This window comes from Danio rerio, chromosome 16 (assembly GCF_052040795.2).
Source record: "Danio rerio strain M-AB ecotype USA chromosome 16, GRCz13ab, whole genome shotgun sequence".
In the NCBI taxonomy this organism is placed as follows: Eukaryota; Metazoa; Chordata; class Actinopteri; order Cypriniformes; family Danionidae; genus Danio; species Danio rerio.
Genome location: NC_141036.1, coordinates 21727159 through 21751179, shown reverse-complemented (window position 1 = coordinate 21751179; position 24021 = coordinate 21727159). Strand labels below are relative to the sequence as shown.

The 24021-nt window shown below is 35.3% G+C and overlaps 1 protein-coding gene across 1 annotated transcript in view; it reads left to right on the top strand.

The window, feature by feature from the left end:
* si:dkey-233k19.3 overlaps window positions 1-23121 on the top strand; it is a 188511-nt gene extending 165390 nt beyond the window's left edge. Inside the window, exons 76-82 of the mRNA XM_087286860.1 lie at window positions 6554-6673; window positions 13125-13367; window positions 15825-16007; window positions 18395-18510; window positions 18595-18707; window positions 18785-18925; window positions 21330-23121. Coding sequence (XP_087142986.1) covers window positions 6554-6673; window positions 13125-13367; window positions 15825-16007; window positions 18395-18510; window positions 18595-18707; window positions 18785-18925; window positions 21330-21577 — 1164 coding nt within the window. The 3' untranslated portion in view covers window positions 21578-23121. The remainder of the gene's footprint in view (window positions 1-6553; window positions 6674-13124; window positions 13368-15824; window positions 16008-18394; window positions 18511-18594; window positions 18708-18784; window positions 18926-21329) is intronic.
* Window positions 23122-24021: the final 900 nt, after the last annotated feature.

The following is a 24021-nucleotide window of genomic DNA, read 5'->3' as shown; positions in this document are numbered from 1 at the left end:
GCTCCAGAATCTGTTGCTCTCTGCAGTCACACTTTTTAAAAATTATTTATTTATTTACTTGACCACAGCCTTCTTATTCATTATTTTACCGCAGCTCTGCTCTTTTTATCTATTTTCTCGTAGCCTCGTGAGCAAGATGCAGCCTGCAGGTTAATGATGTTATAACTAGATAAGTCACCATTCAATGTACAGCTGTTGTGGTACAGTGGTAAGCACGTTAGGTTATGACGCCACCAACCCGGGTTCGGACCTCATCTGAATGATAATTTTTTTTTTCATTTATTTATTGTTAAGACATATAATACTGTAAGGGTTGTTAAACATTTGAAGTTCTAAAACAGCTGTTTTCTCAAAAAAAGACGTAATAGTGTAATTAGAAACTGAATTGGAAATTACCTTATTTTATTATAGTCAGTGGTGAACTGAGGTGGGCCGGTCTGAGGCTTGAAACTCCAGGGCTGAAAAAGAGTCCCACTCCGGCCCTGCTGTACAGTGCAGCATTATAACAGAATTAAAAAAAAATTATTTAGTATAATAAAAAAAATTGCTGCTTCTTCCTTCCATGGTCATGACTGGAAGAAGTGGAAGTGGTTGACTGTGGCTATATAAATAAGCAATATTACACGAGTATCAGTACAAAGTGGCACTGGTGGGATGTGTGTGGCTGAGTGCCTTAGTGTCAATATACAGCCACATCGCTCTGCTGCAAGTGTGATATTGTGTTTATACAACAGTTTGATGGCATACGGAGAGTCTAAAAATCATTTTATATGAGGAACTACTTTCTTCCTCCATTCTTTCACATCTGCAGGTTATGTCAGAACAGCAGAAACCGTTGCTACTTTACCAACATTATTTAGAGCTTTGAATGTATTTGAATGATTCTCTAGCGTAATGTCTAAAGTGATGACAAAACAGGTGATTTTGCTCACATTTTAAAATTAGAAGTCTGAATGACATGAAATGCCATCAGTCTACAGGCATTTCTCAGTATTTCTCTGTTGCAATCGGGATATCACAATAATTAACCCAGAAAAAGACAAAGCAGTGCAAAAACTAGCACTGTTGTGTTAGCGATTAGGAGATAAATAACGCTAAACACTTGCAAGCATTTCATCTTTATTTATTTTTACTGAACTACAGTAGGCGCAGTAACAGGAGGCTCATTAGAAACAAGCAGATGGCCAACCAAAAAGTAACTCAGGGTTATACAAAGATTGGCCAACACAAAATACATAAATTCCTGATATGAGTTCCATCTCACACTCAATACACAATCACTATGGTATAAATACAGCACTACAACAAACAAAAGAAAGAGATCAACTTAGAATGTCACTTACCAGATTTATAATGATTTGATCAGCTGTAGTTTGTAGTTTTATGCTGAATTTTTTTACTAAGGGCTTATTATGCTGTCTCTGTTGGCATTTTGTGGATGAACAAAGTCAATCATCTTTGCTCTGCTAAAAACAACTACATTCTCATATATATATATAACTATATATTTAATAACTCATTATAATAACAGATTTATTTTGTCTTTGCCATGATGACAGTAAATAATATTTGACTAGATATTTTTCAAGACACTTCTATACAGCTTCAAGTGACATTTAAATGCTTAACTGGGTTAATTAGGTTAACTAGGCAGGTTAGGGTAATTAGGCAAGTTATTGTATAACAATGGTTTGTTCTGTAGACTATCGGAAAAAAATAGCTTAAAGGGACTAATAATTTTGTTCTTAAAATGGTGTTTAAAAAATAAACAACTGCTTTAATTTAAGCTGAAATAAAACAAATAAGACTTTCTCCAGAAGAACATGCTGTGAAAATGTCTTTGCTCTAAAAAAAATTAAAAGGGGGACTTATAATTCTGACTTCAACTGTGTTAGTCATGGGCCGTTTTTCACTGTTAGCATGCTGCGTTAACGCGAGACTCTAATCGGGCGATGAAAAAATAACCCCGTTAATCTATTCTGAAAGTTGGGTTGGTAGCTGGGTCTATTCTACGCAAGCTTATGATGACTTTCACCTTGAGATTTTAGCGCGGATGCAGGGCTTGACATTAACTGTTTTGATCACCAGCCACTGTGGCTAGTAGATTTCCAACGTTACTAGCCACTTGGCATTTTCACTAGACACACTTTTGTTGTTTGGAAAATATATTTTATATGAATAAAGGTGACTTTGACATGCTAAAATTACTTGATTTAGATGTTGTGTTATGTCCACATGCCTCCTCATTGATTTCATTTTGTTTAGGTTGTGAGCCTGCTCAGTGTTCATGAGCAAAATGGTTGTCGTATTGCAATTAGTTTTTATAGAAAACTAAGAAATAATTATTTCTTAGCCACAAATTTTAAATGTGTCAAAGTAAGCAAAATATAGCTGCATATATGTACTTTTTTTTTCAACAAAAATATGCACAGTAATCTGTCCTGGCTAAAAGTCCCAGATCAGCTACACATAAATTGTGAGTTAATTTCATATTATGCAAAGGATGATAATTAAACTACATTAACAAAAATAACTGTAAGTAAAAAAGCAGGTAAGAACCTATCGTGTGTGATAATGAAAGGATGATCACGTGCATACAGTTAACATTAGGCCTATTAATAATCTGTTCGAAGATTAATTTAAACAAAAGCAGTGACTGCTGCTGCTTACTAATATATAAATATATATATATATATATATATATATATATATATATATATATATATATATATATATATATATATATATATATATATGTGTGTGTGTGTATATATATATATATATATATACATACATACATATATATATATATATATATATATATATATATATATATATATATATATATATATATTAGGGGTGTAACGATTTATCGTTGTACGATTTATTGCGATGCAAAAATGTCTCGATATGCATCGTGGCGTTATGATGATTTGATTACGATATGGCGTCCGTTTTCTCTTATTAGTTGAGCTGTATGCACGTGAGCTACGTTCCACCTGCTGTCGCACGTGAGTTCAGATTGCAGCAGCAGTAATGTTAGCAGACCAAGATGAGTGGAGTTGAAATAGAGGATGGCCCATCCTCTCAAAATCAGACGTCTGGCAACATTTTGGTACAGTCATTGCTTTAGACTCGTCCGCTTTTTGACACGCATACTGGGTCAAACATCCTAAGTTTTAAAGTCTTCACAGTGATTTACATACTTTGCACAGCGACATGGATACCTCCTAATGGTGTTGAAAGAGTCACATACTGTATTTATAAGGTACAATTCACCCTAAAATATCGTTCTGTCTTCATATAATGATGTATTGGCGGCCGCAAAATCACACATGACGTGAGCTGTTACTACAGAGGGCGGACTATGATAGACGCGCGCGTATGGCAAGCCGTTTTAACATTTAAACCTTTGATCTGACTATCCATAAATATATTTAGAGATATCTCTAATTATATTTTGACTAGTCATAATTATAATTCGACTAGTCAAAATATAATTAGAGATATCTCTAAATGAATTTAATAAAATATGAATTAAATAAATTAATGGATAGTCAGAACAAAGGTTTAAATGCTAAAACGGCTTGCCATATGCGCGCGTCTGCTTCTGTGAACAGAACCTGCAGGTTGTGACTAATAAAGTAGTAAACAACATTCAGTTTGTGGAACAGAGTGATCTTTCAGGAGCCCGCGTGGGAAGTATGAACAGCACTTAGCAGTGGAAATGAAACCGAAAACGTACACATTATTTAAACAATCATATCGCATTTTAGAGTTATGATTACGACGAGCATTAAACCTTTTGAGTACAGAGGTACACAAAAATGCACGTCAACATGATACACTTGATAGCGCCGACATCAGCGATGCCGAAGAAATAGTAAACCTGCCTAAACTGCTGAAAAGAGCCACGACTGTCATGTGTAATGAAAAGACGGCCACCCTGTCACTCATCATGCCCAACATGTCACTCATCATGCCCGTCCATAAAAACCTCTCAGACAGATACACATAAGTTCAGGATTATCTTATAAAACTGTTAATTACCTGGAAATGTGGATTTTTTTGCACACACAAAAAACGCAAGTGACCAAGCAAAGCCTTAAGCTCTTACTGTTAAATTCAATTGAATAGAAAGCTTTTTTTTTGCACCTTTACTTAAATTGTTCCTTAATTTTGTCTCTGTCATTTCAATAATATTTTTTTAAAAGTTTTTAAATTGTTTTATTTTCCAGAGACAGGTCTGTATAATATATTTTCTAAAAGAAGGTTCAGTTTAACAAGTTGAAACAAAAGAAATACATAAAAAATAGTTTACTTGGTAAAATTTGCATTTCAGTTAAATTTTCAATTTTTATTCCAAATATCTTGATACATATCGAATCGTGAACATTATATTGTGATACACATCGTATCGTGAGCTGAGTGTATCGTTACACCCCTAATATATATATATATATATATATATATATATATATATATATATATATATATATATATATATATATATTTTTTTTTTTTTTTTTTTTTTTTTTTTTTTTCCCAATCTTGAGCTCTTGAAAGCAACAGTACTGTGGGGACACGAGCATCGCTTTTTGTCAAGTCTATTTCAAAGAGAACTGATCTCACCAGTTGCGTTTCCTTTACACAAGGTTGTTTCTCGTGTAATTGTAAAGGAGAGAAAAACAAGAGCTGGATCTTTCACCTACTTCAAAGATACTACTGACTACATTTACATAGACATCTGTAATCTATTTATTTGCCTTAATTGACAATAATATAATTAAGCTGTTTACGTGAAGTGCAATTTAACTCATGAACATTTTATTCATGCCCCTGTTACAAACTGGGGTATTAGACACAAATAAGGAGTAAGGACTGGTGAGAGTGTTATGGAATTTAATAACGCATGCCAAATGGAAAGAAAAAAACTTCCACATTTCGGTAATAGTTTCATTGCGGTGTTTACTTCAATAATGCCACTAATATATGCAAACTCCACTCATACACTCTCATTCACACACATATACTACGGACAATTTTAGCTTACACAATTCACCTATAGCGCATGTCTTTGGACTGTGGAGGAAACCTAAGCATAAGGAGGAAACCCACGCACGCGTGGGAAGAACATGCAAACTCCACACAGAAATACCAACTAACCCAGCCAAGGCTCAAAGCAGTGACCTTCTTGCTGTGAGGTGACTGCACTACCTACTGTGCCACCGCGTTGCCACAGTAAGATTAATCTAGAATTTTTTATTTATTTTTTTTGACCAATTTTACTAATTGGCAATTTGACTATTTTTCATATATTCATAAACATAATGTGCCTTTAAAGTAAATCTTTTACAAAATTATGGTGTACACTACAGTCTCTAGGCCTCTAGACTGCATCTAGACACTATTATGCTATATATTACTATCTATAAAGGATTTATTTGCACTTTCTGACCATCAGAGATAACTTGATTTCACATTTTCAGAATATGTTAGCAAACATTTGCATGTTGTGAACATGTTTAACATGTTGCTGTTGTTGGTTTCTATCATGCTTTAGCACATTTAATGTGATTGCAGGATTTAGCATGTTGTTAGCATGTCCTTATCTTATAGATTGATTTCTAGGTTTTCAAAGATAACAGAAAGAAATATTTTACAGTTTTGTCTAAAAGGGAGATTTGAAAGCTAAAAAGTAAAATTGTTATTTGTTTTTGGCTTTGGAGTAAGAGCATTCCCTTTAACATTTAACTGTTAACCTCTAAGCTGACTGTAAATTATATGAAGCTCACATTGTTGCTCGCTGTGACCTATTTTCCCACGTTCTCCATCATACAAAGTGAACAGTCTTGATCTGACTGTATCCACTAAATAGTTTTTCCTCTTCCAGCATTTCAGTGCTCACAACAAATTATAGTCACTCTAAATGTCCCCTCTTCCCTCAAAAAATGAATGTCCTTCATTATGTTAACCAAACAGTAACCTGTATGTGCGTTCACTGAGGATTCATTAGGCGGCAAATGAAGCGTCATGCTAAATGTAATTACACGCGTTGTGCGTGACACCTTACAACGCTTTATAAGTGATCACTGCAATTAGAGCTGATGAAAGAAGCAATTTGCAAAACAATACAGGTACAAATGATGGTGAACCTCTAGCGTCTGTCATCAGTTATGAGACACACGCTCACTTGTTCTTCTCTCCTTTACAATTAGGCATCATACGCTCTTTTCTCTGGCCAGGCAAAGCATAAGTTTGATCTTTGCTGGAATTATACATGAATTGGATTGCCTTTTTGTTTAGTGTGGAATAAAATAGCCATTTCTCCTCACTATAGGATGTTCCCGTCAGACCACTTCAGTTCTTGAACTCGTGCTTGTGAGCGAGCCCTTCATCTTTGTTAAACGTTTTACCAGAATTCATGTTTTTTTCTGTGTCATAACTTGCAAACCAGGCTAAAAATAGTGCTGTGGGTGTTAAACGCAGGGCGCTGAGGGATCAGTTTGTGCTGGAGATTTGACATTTTGGTGTGTTAATATGTGTGCCTCAGGTACCATGGGAGGATCTTTGTTATCTGTTTGGAGAGATCATATATGGAGGACACATCACTGATGAGAGAGACAGGATGCTCTGCCGCACGTACCTTCAGGAGTTCATCAATCCCAAGATGGTAAAAATATTCAGGGCAGTGCAATTTACTATAACACACATTGGAAATTTGATCAAATCACTGTTATATATCTTATCATGTTTTAAGAATCACATTTGAAGTATTTGAAGGTTCAGTAAACTAGCAGTCATTTGCCAACTTTAAAGTTACAACACTGATCTATATTAGAGATCTGCATTGCTTATGACTGGATTGCTCATAATAAAATAAAAAGAAGCTTTTATGGTGAGGGTCATTATTGGACGAGGCAACTTATATGAAGATTTTAAAACAATTTGGGAAGACACTTTGTAAACCTGATAGTTCACTTATTTATAAATGAGAAATATACATAAATATATAATACACAAAAGGCCTAATAAAGATTTTATTTACAATTTAGTACTAACTGAGCTCTTTCTGATTTAGTGTACAGTGATTTGTTTGAACTTTGTGCTTGTTTAGTCAAGTACTGTAATACAATTTTAAGATTTAAAGAATTTATTGGTAAATTAATTCATGTAATTTTTTTTTTATATGGCTCTGTGTCTGCTTTACAAAAAGGTGTTGTTTCCATAATTGTAAGGTGGTTTCGCCATTGGAGTATGCACTGGAGTATATAATACAGTAATAAAGTGTTTTGTTATTTAATATGCTGTTTCTCAGTTGTCACTACTCTTGCTTCGTAGGAAAAGAAAACTTCAAATATGCACATAAATCAATAAAGTTTGAAGCGAACCTTTGAACAAATTTGTCACATTTTAAACTTCATGTTACACTTGTAGAATGCACAGTGGGTCATTCTTGCAGCGAATTGACCAATTATTTAGGGCAACTTCAGTGCTCTCTGGCGGTAGGGAATTGTAAGATGGCAGATTAACAATTTCCTGTGGCTTCACTGCTTCTACGCAGTTTAGAAAGCAATGAGCAATCCAGTCATTCTACTGTATATAGATCAGTGGGTGCAAACTGTTTTAATATATTAATGCAATATACATTCACTGGGCACTTTATTAGGAACATCTGTTAATGGGTTTGTAACTTTATTTAAAACTGCAAAAATTATTTATGACTTACATTCAGCTATTAGTCCTCATAGATTTTGGTTTACAGTAAAATGACATGCAGATTTTTCATCTGTACATCCATGATGACATTATACCGAATCCCAGTATCACTCTATTGCATGTGCTTCCTAACAGTATTCCTGAAGGACACAGACAGAGCACATTTTGGATTGGTTCCTTTTCTGAGCCATATATTAATGGGTTGATTCAGGTGTGTTTGATTAGGAACAGCTGGAAAATATTGTCTAGGAAGAGCTGGAAAACAGCTCTATTGGATTTAAACCTGGTGACTGTGGAGGGAAGCTGAGAATAGGGAACTGATTGACAAAAATAGAACAGACTGATATTTTCTGAACTTTGCCACAATACGCTGTAGGCACAACAAGATAACAAAACTGTGGTTATAAAGTTGTAGACATGATCACCATCAATTCTTAGGTAGGCTTTAGCATGTAAACAATGCTCAATTGGTGCTAATGGCAGGGCCGGATTAACCAATGGGCATTATGGGCACAGGCCCAGGGGCCCATGTGCACTTGAGGCCCCTGCGAGGGGGGGGAAATGCCAATTTTGGAGTGTCTATTTAGGCTAAGTGCAAATAGCGCACCTCGTTGGAATAAGCTAGTTGAGTGATTCTCGCGCATCACCGTTTGATTGACAGAGACAACATAACTATAGAGAGCGGCAAACAGCAGCATGAGTGGCGTAGCTCGTAAAGCACATAGCAACATGTTTTAACCCGATCGATCATGAACCCGGTTCGAATCTTGGAAGACTCAGATTCATAGAACTGAAATGGAGAGGTGTTATATCCAAATCATATGCAGTTGAACTCTCAAGTGTTTTAAAATCCATTAATTTTCACTAGTCGTATTAGTATTTTTTTTTCAAAGTATGATTTAAATGCGTTACATGATATACAGTACATTCATATATTTGTAGTCTACAAAGATTTAACTTATTTTTATTTTAAAAATGTGGGCAATACATTATAGATTCATTTTATTTAAAAAAATATTATATTAATCTTTTTTTTTTAATTCAACTATAGGGGTGCGACTAGGTAGGGGGCCTACAAGACGTTGTACCCAGGGGCCTCTGAATTCTTAATGCGGGCATGACTAATGGTCCCAAAGTGTGCTAAGAAAATACCTCTCTCACCATTAAACCACCAGCTGAAGCTTGAACCATTGATATAAAACAGAATAGATCTATGTATTCATGTTATTGCTGCCAAATTGTGACTCTACTAACCAAATGTCATCGTCGAAATTGAGACTCATCAGATGAGGTAACATTTTTCCAGTCTTGTGTGTTCAGAGGTGCAATGGTTGTTTGAGTTACTGTTACCTTTATATTAGCTCAAACAAGTCTGGCCGTTCTCTGGCATCAACAGAAAAATGGCCTGCTCACTTGACGTGTTCTGTTTTTTATCACTCTTTATAGAAAGATGTCTGTGTGTGAAAATCAAATTTACACCGACAATCTGCCACATTCAAAGTCACTTAAATAATCTTTCTTGCATATTCTGATATTTAGTTTAATCTTCTTGAACCTGGCTGGATCCGAAATCACCCCAATACACTTAAATGGTGAACTATTAGAGAGAGTAGCCATTTATAGAGGTGTCTTAACACAATAAATGTTCGGAAGTGCACTCAACTCAATCCCACAATGCACCGCAATAACGAGTGTACAACTGTTGTCCACTCAACAACTTAAGAATACCCACAATGCACTGTCAAGAGTTTGCATTCTGAATGAACTACTGCATCCAACCACAAGATGGCATCCAGTCATTAACTTTCTAAATTGACAAGTATTTAATTACCAATTAAATAACACATTATGTTTTTCCTCAACTAGCAAGGCACAAACAAAACAGCATCCCTTCCAGTGAACCCTTCCGGTGCTTATTCACTATTTAAATGGATTGTAATAGTGAACCAATGTAGGCAACAGGGAATGAAGGGCTATTTCACATGCCTAAATGCTATGGATATATACACAAATCTTCTAAAGTAGATTTGTGTATATATTTATGTAGTTTTATCAATGTTCAAGTTCTGCAGACAGCATCAAGTCAAAATGAGACTTTAAATGAATGTTTGTAGAGTAGACCTCGTGCATGTTTGCACATTTTAAAACTATAGCTGTATGGTGCTCTCTAGTGACGAAGATCTGCATTACATCACAGTGGTCACAGATAACAAAAGAGAAGATGAATGTATTAAATGTCCTTTAGCTCCACACACTGAAGACACGTTTGTCTGTGTCCTCAAATAATACGCCACAATGTTCTATCTTGAATGCTGAAGTTTAAAGTGTGTGTGTGTGTGTGTTTTTTTAAAGTGAGGTCTGTGTGAGATGATTAAGACTGTTTTTTAGCAGTGGTCAGGCATGCAGCCCAGTGTTTTCTCAGCGAGTCTCATTAGGCCTTAGGATGAGCAGCCATCAATCACTGAGTTCCTCTTTAGCCTTTCCGCAAAGCTGCATTACTCTCCCAGTGCCCAGCACCAGCCCTGCTATCGATTACCACACACTCCTTCATCTGTTAGTGAGCACCAGCACGGAGAAACCTTACAATGCTGATCAGGACAAAACACTGTGTAGAAAAACTCCATATTATCATAAATGTGTCATCGTGTTGTGTTATATGACAGATTATGTTTAAAATTATGTTTTTTTTTTTTGTTGTTTTTTTTTAGTAATAATGGAATTTTAACCATTAATATAGCAAGCTGTTTTAATTCATAAGACATACAAAAGTAGCATTCTAGATTTTGTTTTAGGGGATTTTGGCACAGCTTATATTTAGAAGATACTGGTAGCTACTAGTTCTTATTAACTAAATAGGTCATACTTTATTTTGATGGTTTATTTGTTGAATTTAAGTTACATCGCATCCACATGCCAACTAATTTTCATTAGATTATAAGTAGACTGTTAGGTTAGGGTTAGGGTTATGGTTAATGTAAGTTGACGTGTACTTGCAAAGTTTCTTATAGTCACTTAAATATCTGTTTAGCAGCAGTATCAATAAATATTAAGCAGACAGTCTACTAATACTCAAATGGACTATACAAATGAAGGGTTACCATTAAATACTAGTATTCACTTGGTACCAGTGCATAGATGTTGGTACTTATTGAATACTAGACATACTGTATACAATTTATTGAATTGATATTGTGGCATTTCGAAATACGGTGAATAATTATTTATTATTTCAACTTTTTAAGAAGTGAAGAAGTTTAAGAGTGCTTTTTAAGAATATTTACAATGTTTTTTCAGTGGTGGTCATAACAGTGCAAAATTATTGGAGACTTAATTGCTTTATGATTCAAACATTAACATTTTAGAGCTATTGTATGGTAGCACCAGGCAATAAGGTTAACATTAACATAAAAGTTAACATAAGTTAATTTAACTAAATTTACAATGAAAATGACAAAAGCTCACTGTTGATTTAAATGGATGAACTAATATAATTAAACTTTCTTGTAAAGTGTTACCTATTGTACTTTACAATCACTTTGCAATTTGGTTTGGTTATTTACTCTGATCCCTAAGTACTTCACTAACTATTCTGTTTTAAGTTGACTTCCATTATGCTATTTAGATATCACTTTTGACTAGTATTACAATTAGGACGTAATTTTATTCATTTGGCACTAGTACTTCTTAGATACAACCATTATTAGTAAGACAAGGAAAGTTTAATTACATATCATATTTGAATTACCATTGTGTATGAAGGTGCTTTACATAAACAAGAAAAAAAGAAATGAGAATAAAAACAACAAAGAGTAAAAATCGTTAAAACAGATTAAAATTTGTTAAAACAAGTTTTAAAAGACTGAAAAAGAAAAAAAAAAGACATAATAGTGTGATCTGTCGGATGGAGCACGGCACAGCTAAACAGATGTGATTTAAGCCTTGATTTGTATGTGCGTAATGTTGGAGCACATCTGATCATTTCTAAAAAAGCTGATTCCAGCAGCAGGAGGCATAAGACGGATTCCCCCTGCTTTGACCGAACTCTTGCAATTTCTAATTTACTGTTAATTTATCTGTTAGGTTTGTATTCAGTGAGCATATTTGTAATTTATTAAGATCCTAGGCCATTTAGTTATTTATAGACAAGTAATAATACTTTTAATACAATCGATTCTGAATGTAACTGGGAGCCAGTGTAACCCCTGATGACAGGTGTGCTCTGATTTTCGTATTTTATTGATACTCAAACCTATTAAATACATACTAACATTATTTGTATTACATACTGGATGTAATACTTTAAGTACTAGTGATAATTTTTATTTACATTTTTTTTTTTTTTAGTTCGTACTTATTTATCAGGCATTTGTACTGTACATAGTTAATAGACGTGAATGCTTATTTATTTTACTTAAACATTACTGTAAGATTTTGGAGTGGAACTCTACTTTGGCCATTCTGACCAAGCACAATATAAATGAGACTGTAAAAAATAAAAAAGCAGAGCCTATGATAAATAAAACCAGTAAAAAGCAATTCATCAGAATTGTTACTGGTGATAAAGATACTGGTGTGTAACATGCACATAATGACTAGTAATACATACTAATTTATAATGAATATGTACTAGTGTCTGCTTAATATGTACTTGTATATAAATATACATTTAAAGGTTTTTGTACATAAAAGAAAAACACTAGTACCTGGAGATTAAGCCCACACTGTAAGAAGTAACACATTGATTTGCCTCGCATTTATAAAGCAAATAATTTCACCAACTTTGAGTAAATTTTACTACTTTGTTTGGGTAACTTGTTTACTTGTATTGGTTGCTAAACAACACGAGACGGATTACTAAATATGACTGTAGTTATGCTTAGTAACACCTAACTTATAGCAAAGCAGTATTTATAACTAGCCTGCTTGTTCATATTACTAGACAAAAGCATGGAAACTACAATTACTTTGTGTAGGTAACTTGTTTTTTTTTTTTGTTTTTTTTTGCATTGGTTATTAGACAACACAGAGTAACTGTTAAATAAGCACTAGTTATTAATTGTAAACGCTGTATACATATTATAGTAGCATAAATACAAATACAGTTTGCCATATACCATAAGCTGTTCTCTGATAAACGATTAAATGTACTCTAGCTTCTCCATGCTAAAATGCAGGGCTCCACACAATCGATTTGGGTTTGCACAACATGGAGGAATTCATTATTTATTAATTTATTAAAAACTTGCTGTGTTACAAACTTAAGTGAATTGAACCTAAAACAATGAAGTTGTCCCACAAATACCTCACGAATTATGTTGCTTCAGCTCATTATAAATAAGTACTTTGAACAAACAGCAAGCATAATTTTTGAGTGTATCTAGAGTGAATGTAACCTGTCTGTTCAGTTTGAAGGGGAGCTGTTTTTGTGTCCTGGCTTTCCTGCTCCTCCAGATCTGGACTACAGTGAGTATCACAGGTATGTGGATGAAAGGTTGCCCTCGGAAAGCCCCGCTCTCTTCAGACTGCACCCGAATGCTGAGATTGAGTTCATGACGGCCACGTCTGAGAGCCTCTTCAAAACCTTACTGGAGCTGCAGCCTAGAGACTCCACAACAGCAGAAGGAGCAGCACAGTGCACAGAGGAGAAGGTAATTCTAGAGCAGTTAAATTTATTAACATTACAAATACAGTTGAATCAAAACATTTGCACACATTGTACTGTATAAGGCTCAAACACTGGATCTACTGTATAATTAAAAAGGACTGTTCATTATGTAATAAAAATGTAGCAACTGTGCAGTCATATTGGTATGCCCTGTGTACTATTCTCAGGCATTCAACTTAATGAACTATACCTATTGTATAGTTTTATTGAGAAAACATTGCCTAACAAGACACCCGATTGCATTAGAAATGTTTTACAGCCATATAACCCTGCTCCCCAAGACCGGTTACTCACTGAAGCTAAGCAGGGCTGAGCCTGGTCAGTACCTGAATAGGAGATCACATGGACAAACTAGGTTGCTAGTGGTGTTAGTGAGGCTAGCTGGGGGTCTGTGTGAGTCCTAATGCCCTAGTAAAGTGAAGGGGACACTATACTGTCAGTGAGCGCTGTTTGCTGTTTTTCAGATGAGATGTTAAACTGAGGTCCTTACTCTCTGTGGTCATTAAAAATCCCATGGCACTTCTCTTAAATTCCCTCCTTTGGCCCTTACCTAATCATGACCTCCTAATCATCCCATTCCCTAAATTGGCTCTATCACTGTCTTTCCACTCCACTTATAGCTGGTGTGTGGTGAGCGCACTGGCACCATTGTCCTGTGGCTGCCATCGCATCAACCAAGTGGATGCTGCACACTGGTGGTGGTGTGGAGAAACATGAGGGGTCATGATTGTGAAGCGCTTTGGGTGTAGGGCCATACATGATAAATATGCCATGTAAATACACATTACTTAAGAACTAATTACAGTAAAATCCGATGTACACAAATTCCCTAAACATGAAATGATTATTTATTAGAGATTGGAAAACATTGCTGCAAAATAAAAAATAAACAATTGTTTGTTGTTTCTTGTTTTTAAAATATGTTTCATGTTTTTTGTCTTGTTCATTAAGTTTCTTGTTCTCATTAAAAAAAGTTGACCCAGAAATTGAAAATTTTTAAAGAATTTCTTAATTGGACACAAAAACCATTGACTTTTCACCCATTGGCTTCAATGATATTAAAATGTTCAACAGTGTTAAGTATTAAATTGAATGTGTACAAACTAAACAGACAATTTAATTTACATCTCACTGACTCGAACATTTTCATAATAATGTGTGTAATCCGTATTAGCACTGTCACCTCACAGCAAGAAGGTCGCTGGTTTGAGTTCCGGCTGGGCCAGTTGGCGTTTCTGTGTGGAGTTTGCATGTTCTCCCCGTATTCGTATGGGTTTCCTCTGGGTCCTCCGGTTTCCCCCACAGTCCAAAAATATGCACTATGAGTGAATTTAATAAACTAAATTGGATGTAGTGTATGAGTGCAGGCGACGCAGTGTTGCAGTAGGTAGTGCTGTTGCCTCAGAGCAAGAAGGTTGCTGGGTCGCTGGTTCGAGCCTCGTCTTGGTCAATTGGCATTTCTGTGTGGAGTTTGCATGTTCTCCCTGCATTCGCATGGGTGCTCTGATTTCCCCCACAGTCCAAAGACATGCGGTACAGGTGAATTGGGTAGGCTAAATTGTCCGTAGTGTATGATTGTGTGTGTGAATGAGTTTTTGTGAATGTTTCCCAGAAATGGGTTGCGGCTGGAAGGGCATCCGCTGCATAAAAACGTGCTGGATAAGTTGGAGGATTATTCCGCTGTGGCGACCCCGGACTAATAAAGGGACTAAGCCGAAAAGAAAATGAATGGATGAATGAATGTATGAGTGCAAGAGTGTATGGGTGTTTCACAGTAATGGGTTGTGGCTGGAGGGGCATCCACTATGTAAAACTGCGTAAAGGCAAAAATATGCTGGAATAGTTGGCAGTTCTTTTCTCTGTGGCAATTGACATTTAAAGGCTTAACTAGGTTAATTAGGTTAACTAGGCAAGTTATTGAAATACTGTATGGTTAATAAAAAAATATGGTTACTAAAAAAATTTAAACTGCTTTAATTCAAGCCAAAATAAAACAAATAAGACTTTCTCCCGAAATAAAAAATATTATCAGACATACTGTGAAAATTTCTTTGCTCTGTTAAACATCATTTGGGTATTATTAAAAAAAGAAAAGAAAATTTAAAGGGAGGCTAATAATTCTGACTTTAAATGTTAATATATTTGTAATGCTAGTTGACAGGGGTGTTATGCTTATTTATACTTATATTTATCAATACTAAACATTCCCGAATTGGCTGAAATATAAGATGCTATTCTTTCTGAAATTAAAATAAGATTTATTTTTACATTATGCCATCATTTAGTGTAATGATCAACATTTCATTGTTATCATTTTGGATGATATAAACAAAGACAAATAATCATAGATATAAATACTGTGCTGCACAATGATTTGATGCATTCGATTGCACCTAAAACCTCCATTGATGAACAATTTGTTCTTGTTGTTGTTAATCAGGTGAGGAGTGTTGTGGATGAGCTCCTGGAGAAGTTGCCTGAGGAGTATAATGTGGCAGAGCTGATGTCTAAAACAGCTCAGAGGAGCCCATATGTCCTGGTTTGTCTGCAGGAGTGTGAACGCATGAATCTACTGCTGGAACACATACACACTTCATTAAAAGAGCTCCATCTGGCACTCAAGGTACATCACTGCAATAAACAATAAGCAATGTTCAATGAGTCAAGCCTTCATACTGTATTCATTTACGTTTTCCATCTAGGGGAATTTCTACATCTAGGGAGAAAAATATCATTCAAAAACAAATCACAAATAATGTACCATTACTATCACTTCATTCCCTGTGCTTGTAAACATGAATGATGTAATGTCATGTAATACAGTATTTTTCCTGTTTTTGGCATTTTATTCCACCACAGATCCATCGCTAAGGCTCAATTATTTCAATGCATCGACACCATAACTGAAATTTCTACATGTATAGAAATCTACAGGCTGTCAATATGGCACAATAAAACTTCTGTGTGAATATAGTTGTACAAATAGTTGCCTACATTATTTTGGGTTAATTGTAATCAATTACATGCTGTACTTTTCTGTCAAAGTTATCAAGATAAATTTGACATATTTTATAATATTTTCTACACACACGTGTATATATTTTTTCTTGTGTATGTTGCAAATGTATATTTTTGATAATACTGCTTCCAAAAAATGTTTTTATGTTTACATTACAGTTTGTATTTGGACTTAGGGGGAATAAATTATGATTATTATGTTAAATGAATACATTACCGGGCAAAACGGTGGCGCAGTAGGTAGTGCTGTCGCCTCACAGCAAGAAGGTTTCTGGTTCGAACCTCGGCTCAGTTCTCCCTGCCTTTATGTGGGTTTCCTCCGGGTGCTCCGGTTTCCCCCACAGTCCAAAGACATGCGGTACAGGTGAATTGGGTAGGCTAAATTGTCCGTAGTGTATGAGTGTGTGTGTGAATGTGTGTGTGGATGTTTCCCAGAGATGGGTTGCGGCTGGAAGGGCATCCGCTGCGTAAAAATTGCTGGATAAGTTGGCGGTACATTCCGCTGTGGCGACCCCGGATTAATAAAGGGACTAAGCCGACAAGAAAATGAATGATGATGAATACATTACCAGTAGTTGAAAGAGTACTGAAAATCATACTTAAGTAAAAGTACCATTACTTGCCTAAAAATGTAGTAGAGTAAAAGTATCTATTGTAAATATTACTCAGAGTATGAGTTAAAAGTAGACCTTTAAAAAGTACTCAAGAGTAGTAAGTAGTGAGTACTACATTGTTTAAAGCTGATGCATTTACATGTAATTTGTGGATGTCTGTAAAAGTAACATTCTGTAGCGCATTTAGTTATTGCCAAACAGTCACACACTATCATAGGACATTAATATTAGGTTAGATTTAGGTTGTGACATCAGGTGACCAAACTTCAATTTCTAGCCAGCGTCTCAGGACAACGCTATTGTGACATCCGACAATGACTTGAAATGTAGTTGATTTGGTTGATTTTAGGTTGTGTTGGAAAGTGATCAAAATCCAACATCGAGCCAAAATCTTAAACCAATGTCATATTAACGTCAAATACTGACATTTCTTTGTCTTTGTACTGACATCCAATGTCTGATACCAACATAGTGGTAACGTCCACACATCGTCAAGCTGTAACATCAGTCAACATTGATATTTAATTGATTTTAGGTTTGACATTGGACATTGATTTCAGCCTGACATTGGGTTCAGGCATCAACCTGATTTTCATTTCCAAACAAAATGCAACAACCCCACAACGTTGGGATACAATATCAATCTGACGTCATATTGAGGTCTTGTACCTGTCAGGTGTTTAAGACCATTTCGGTCATCGTACAGTAATCATTTGTCATGTTCTCATCAGTGACATGCATCTAAATAGTCTCTGAGTCAATGCATGTAAAGATTTTGGACATGTGTTTTTGGACACTTTAACTTTTTCCAAACAATTTGCTACAATTATAAATCGCTCATGTCTTGTTCATTATGATATGATTTACCTTCTATATGTGATTTGATTGGACAGGAATCACAGGACTGATTTAGTGGAGTAAAAGTACAGATGCTGCTCTAAAACTGTACTCAAGGGAAAGTAAAAGTACACATTTTTAAGACAACAAATTACAATTTCTGAGAAAAAACTAGTCAATTACAGTAGGTTGAGTATTTATAATTGTTATTTTACACCACTGTACATTACACATTTTATTTAAATTGTATCTTTTTTTATAGCACATATATAATGTTATAAGCAATATACAGTATACATATATCATAAAACGTAATTAGTAAGTAATTACAAATTATTTATTCATGAATACCACATTGACATCTCAAACGTTCCTAAAACATTCCTAGTGCATTTCAAGGAATATTGTTTTATTAATGTATGTCTATTGTTTGTGCATGGAAACTTAAAAAAAAAATTTCTGCTCACCATGTTATACATGCACATACTGTATAGCTTAATAAGTGTCAACTGAATAAATGTTCTCTGACGTGGTGTTACAGGGTGAACTGAGTCTTTCTTCAGACATGGAGCTCCTCCAAACGGCTTTGTTCTATGATGTTGTTCCTGAGAGTTGGAGCAGGCTGACCTTTCCTTCAACTAAAACCCTGCCTCAGTGGTATAATCACCTACATAGATCTTTCTGATACAGACAAACACTAAACCATTTGAATAATAAGAGCTGCATGATCTGATCCTGCAGGTTTAGTGATGTTCTGGCTCAGTGTCGAGAGCTGGACACATGGACTCACGACTTTGTGTTTCCCGCCGTGGTTTGGATCTCTGGACTTTTTAGCCCTCAGTCATTTCTTACAGGTGAGATGAGAAAAAATATAAACAAAAATTCACAAATCCAAAATAGAGACTTGTGCTAAAATAGTTTTGCTTTGCAGCAATTATGCAGAGTATAGCTCGCAAAAACAAGTGGCCTTTAAATAAGATGAGCCTGTCTGTGGATGTCACTAAGAAAAGCAAGGATGATTATGGGCATCCACCTCGAGAGGGAGCTTACATACATGGACTCTACATAGAGGGTGAGTATAAACTCGAGTTTATGTATGTAGCTGGAGTATGTATCGAAATAAAATGTATAATTCAGGTAGCCTGCAATGTTATTAAAGGGGTGGCCTTAATCAATTTCAAAGACTATTTTAGGCTTTTGTGGTACACTGAAAATTTTTTTGTAAATTAGCAGTTTTTCAGAAAAAGGGTCTTCTCATAGGATAAGAAAACTCAGCTATGAGTAATAATGGGAAACCGATACGTCAACACTGGACAGGCAGATCGGCACTATGTCACAGATTTTCATCCCTTCCCAAAAATGATTTTAAACCAGGAAGATGAAATTAGCTGACAAAAGCTTACAATTATCTAGGTATATCTACAATTAAAGCTGATGGGTGCTAACGTTGTCTTAACTGATGCTCAACAGACACAAATCTACTAAAATTAAATTTTTAAAAAAGTACTCAAGAGTTTTCTGAATGTTTTCTTGTTCTCCCTAAAGGTTTAGTCCACCCAAAAATAAAAATTCTGCCATCATTTACTCACCCTTCACTTGTACCTAAACTGTTTGAGTTTCTTTCTTTTACTGAACTCAAGGGAAGATATTTTGAATAAAGTTAGAAACCTGTAACCATTGAATCCATAGTATTTGTTTTTCCTACCATGGAAGTCAATCATTTCCAGCTTTCTTTAAAATGCTGTCTTTTGTGTTTAACAGAAAGAGATTTAGAACAACTTAAGGCAGAGTAAACTGTGAGTAAATATTGATTTTGAGTGAACTATCCCATTAAATACTTAGTCGAGTCCCTGGTTCTATAAAATCAGTTACTCAGAAATTCGTGAGCTCAAATTTGTTAGCTGGCTAGAGTGTTATCAATTCAGGTCAATTACAACTTAGTTCTTAAGTACCTTTGTAAAGTTATTCACAAACCAACTAGTGCCCTAAAACAACCAAACATGATCCCCGCCCCCTCAGTCGGGCGCTCATGGTGGTGGTGTTTGGGATTTCACCAATTAAAGTCTTTGTAGTCCATAACAACTGTTTTGTTGTAGTCCTTAAAAGTGAATTCTGTGAAAGAAAGAAAATTCCATTTGCCTTGAATTTTGAGCATTGTTACTTTGCAGATGTTGCCTGTATACTATTTTAAACACTAAATAAAGTCAGTAAAAATTTGTAAAGTTCTTCTGTCTTAGAGAAGTAAAGAAGAAACCATTATCAAACCGATTCCCATACTCATGAATCTGTGAAAACAACTAAAAGCTTTTTTTTTTATTAAACTATATTTCTATTGGTATGTTTTTCATGGCAAGCCAGTTTACTACCCAACAAAAGTCTTGTCACCTATTCAAGTTTAAGGAGCAACAAATAATAGTTAGACTTTTAGTTGAATATTTGGTATCAGAAGTGGCTTATATATAAGGCCTCTAGATTACACTTATTTTACCAAAATGAAATGCTCATGTCTTGATTATTAATTATTTTATTAGGACAGTAAGGTCTGACTTTGCTTAGACAAAATGCTTGTATAATATTATTATAATATTGTTTATGACTCCCATGAGTTTGGAGGACTGCATCCATACATCTCTGCAATGGCTCAAATAACTTATCAATAAAGTCATCTGGAATGGCAAAAAAAGCATTCTTGCAGGACTCCCAGAGTTCATCAAGATTCTTTGGATTCATCTTTAATGCCTCCTTACCCCAGACATGCTCATTAATGTTCATGTCTGGTGACTGGGCGGGTCCTGGAGCACATTTGCTTTCAGGAACTTTGATGTGGAGGCTGAAATATGAGGTACAGCGCAATCGTGCTGAAAAATTTACCCTCTCTTGTGGTTTGTAATGTAATAGGCAACACAAATGTCTTGATACCTCAGACTGTTGATGTTGCCATCCTCTCTACAGATTTTACGCATGCCCTCATACTGAATATAATGTCAAACCATGATTTTTCCTTCACCAAACTTGCCTGATTTATGTGTCTATGTGGGTTCCAATAGGTTTTCTGCAGTATATGTGATGCAGTTCAAAAAATGATACATCAGAAAAATCTACCTTCTGCCACTTTTCCAAATGATTAATTAGAAGTTATTATTTGTTGCTCTTCTAACAGGGATCCAAAACTATTGTCAGGTAGTGTAGTTGGTAATGTCAGTATGTAAATAAACACTACAGTACATGTCTGAGCATGTGTGTTCAAGTAGATGTCCGTTGTTTTGGTTGTTAAATATTCTTGTAAATGACTGAACACATACTAAGCCTGCATGACTTCATTACTATGAACTGTATAGTTTTCCAAAACTTGAACATTTTTCTAAAGTTTGCATGTTGTGTAAATGAATAGACAAAAACATTTACATTTTAATTAGACTGAGTAAATGCCCACTATGATTAAGATTAAACATCTTTCTGAATTGATCCATCCACAGGTGCACGCTGGGATTGCTCCTCAGGTCTGTTGTCAGAGGCTGTCCTAAAAGATTTGACTCCAGCAATGCCAGTGCTGTACATAAGAGCAGTGCCTGTCGACCAGCAGGATCTGAAGAACACGTATGAATGTCCAGTGTACCGCACAAAACAACGCGGCAACACATACATCTGGAGCTTCCCACTCAAAACACACCACCCTCCGGCAAAATGGGTTCTCGCTGGAACGGCCCTGCTTCTGACTGTATAAAACAAGCTCTAGCTCGATTTCGCTTGTATAGCATGCCTATCCATCTTTTTCCCTACCTGACTATACTTCGAAACAGTTGCTTTGTGCTTTATCGTTTACAGTCAAAATAATGTTACACTTGGTATTTTAACGTGACATTAATATCACAAGTCTATATGTGGCCAAAGCTCCTATGGTTATTTTCTATAGTACAGTAGTTCAACACATTTATAAAATAGGCTATGGAAATACTCTTTTTAAGCAGTTATTTATGGTCTATTGAAGGTAATTTACTTAAAACTAAAGTAGAATAATGGTACCTGATTTTACACAGTTTTTAAACATACACTTACAATTTACCAGAAGTTACTCATATAGACATCACAAAGAGGGATGAACAGCATTCTTACATTCATTCAATAATTTTCCTTTGGCTTAGTCCCTTATTTATCAGGGGTTGCCACAGCAGCATGAGCCGCCAACTATTCCAACAGGTTTTATAGCAGATGACCTTCCAGTCTACCAATTTATGTAAAACACCCATTCACACACACACACACACACACACGCAAACACACACACATACAACTGTCAATTTAGCTAATCCAATTTACCTATACCGGATGCCTTAGGCATAACCCGAACCAGTGACCTTCTTGCTGTGGGGCGACAATGCTAACCACTGAGCCAACATGACACCCTGGTATTGTTAGAGTATTATGTTAATTAAACCAGCATTTTTAGATGAAAAAATGAAAGGTTTTTATATTAGCGTGTAATCACATGCACATACACTGCATTTTGTTGCATAATTAATGCAATGGAGCATGTTTTGCGGCCTAGTGCAATAATCAAATAGAAAATGCTAGGATTTACTGGCGATACGCATCGTGTATTTCACGCATTACTGTACTTTTAACTCAGATTGTGTTTCACAGAAAATGCTGTATACTGTTGTGATTATGGGTCACTTACTGCAACTTGTGCCAAACATCTTTCCATGAGAACAGAAAGTCTTGTCAATGTATGTGATATAGTTCTTAAGTACCTTAGCAAAGATATATTTAAAACACTATTACTCGTGTATACTGTTATATTGTAAAATGTTACCTTACACATAGATATATGATTTAGTACATAATAAAGATATTATGAGCCATGTTTTTGTCTTCAAATCCACATGAAGTTAAAACTTATAATGTTAATTTTGCTATTTCATATTGTTAGTTTTAAGTGAACAACAACTCCCTACAAATTAATACCCCCAAAACTTTTGGTATTTCAGTATTCTTTAATCAAAATATGACAATTTGCTTTTACTTTGGAATGGCAGTACTTGTTTGACGGCTTGGGTGAAATATACTTACTATGCCTTATCCAATAATTAGTGTATTGTGACTGAAAAAATAAGAGGAGCAAAATACTAATACTCCACACCTTGTATTTGTACTTTCAGTTGAAGACATGATATCAGACTGAAATAAAAGTATGCAGCAAATTCTGGTTTGCACTAAGGGTGCTATGGTTCTTGGTAAATAAAACAAAGCATCTCTTGTCCTCCCACAGTTCAGTTTGCTCTCTTATCCGCAGAATATGCATAATTTATATTGGTTTGGTGAGAAAAAAAAATGCAACAAAGCAAAAAAGTTCCCCATTTGGAATCTTTCAATTACCTTTCACGACCTGTCCAGTCACTTCTTAGTATGTAAATTTGTTGTCGACATCATATTTCCTCACATGTCTGTCTGTTGTATCTGAGAATTCAGCATGGCAAGTGGAGATAAAGTGCAGGTGAGACCAAAACAGCCCACTGCCATAAACGAATGTCGATTTTTTTACAAAAAAAGAAAAAAAAGACTTAGTATAATATATTTTATGTTGATTTTGAAAAGCACTATTTGTTGTAGTATGACAAGTTTTTGTTTTATAAGGACAACTCTTGAATTGTCAGATGTTTGTTACCCAATATATAGGTACAGGGGTTGGACAATGTAACTGAAACACTGGCCAATTTAGCGATGGAGATTTCAAAAAACATAAAAACACACCTACCCAACTCACTACAGAATTAAATTTGCACCTCTACTCTCCTGTTTCCACCAAAACTGTTCATTAAGAGCTCTACAGGGTCAATATACATGGACGGACTGCTATAGCCATAATTATTGTAACAACGCCACAAGTCTGTTTCAATGGTGTCTTGAAAAATCTTGGTGCTGTAAATAATGTGAAACGTGTTGTTCTCTTATGAGTCCATCTTCACTTCACTTCATCTGGGACAGTAACAATGTAGAGAAGCCCCAAAGCAATATGTAATAAGTACATATTAAACTAGTAGGCCTAAGCAACTTCAGTACTGATTTCAGTCACAATTTATATTTTCCTAGTGCTAGTCTGATGCCTAAATGCATTTTATTATGGAAACATTGTAAGTATCAACACTCTGCATTGATGTTCTTATTAGC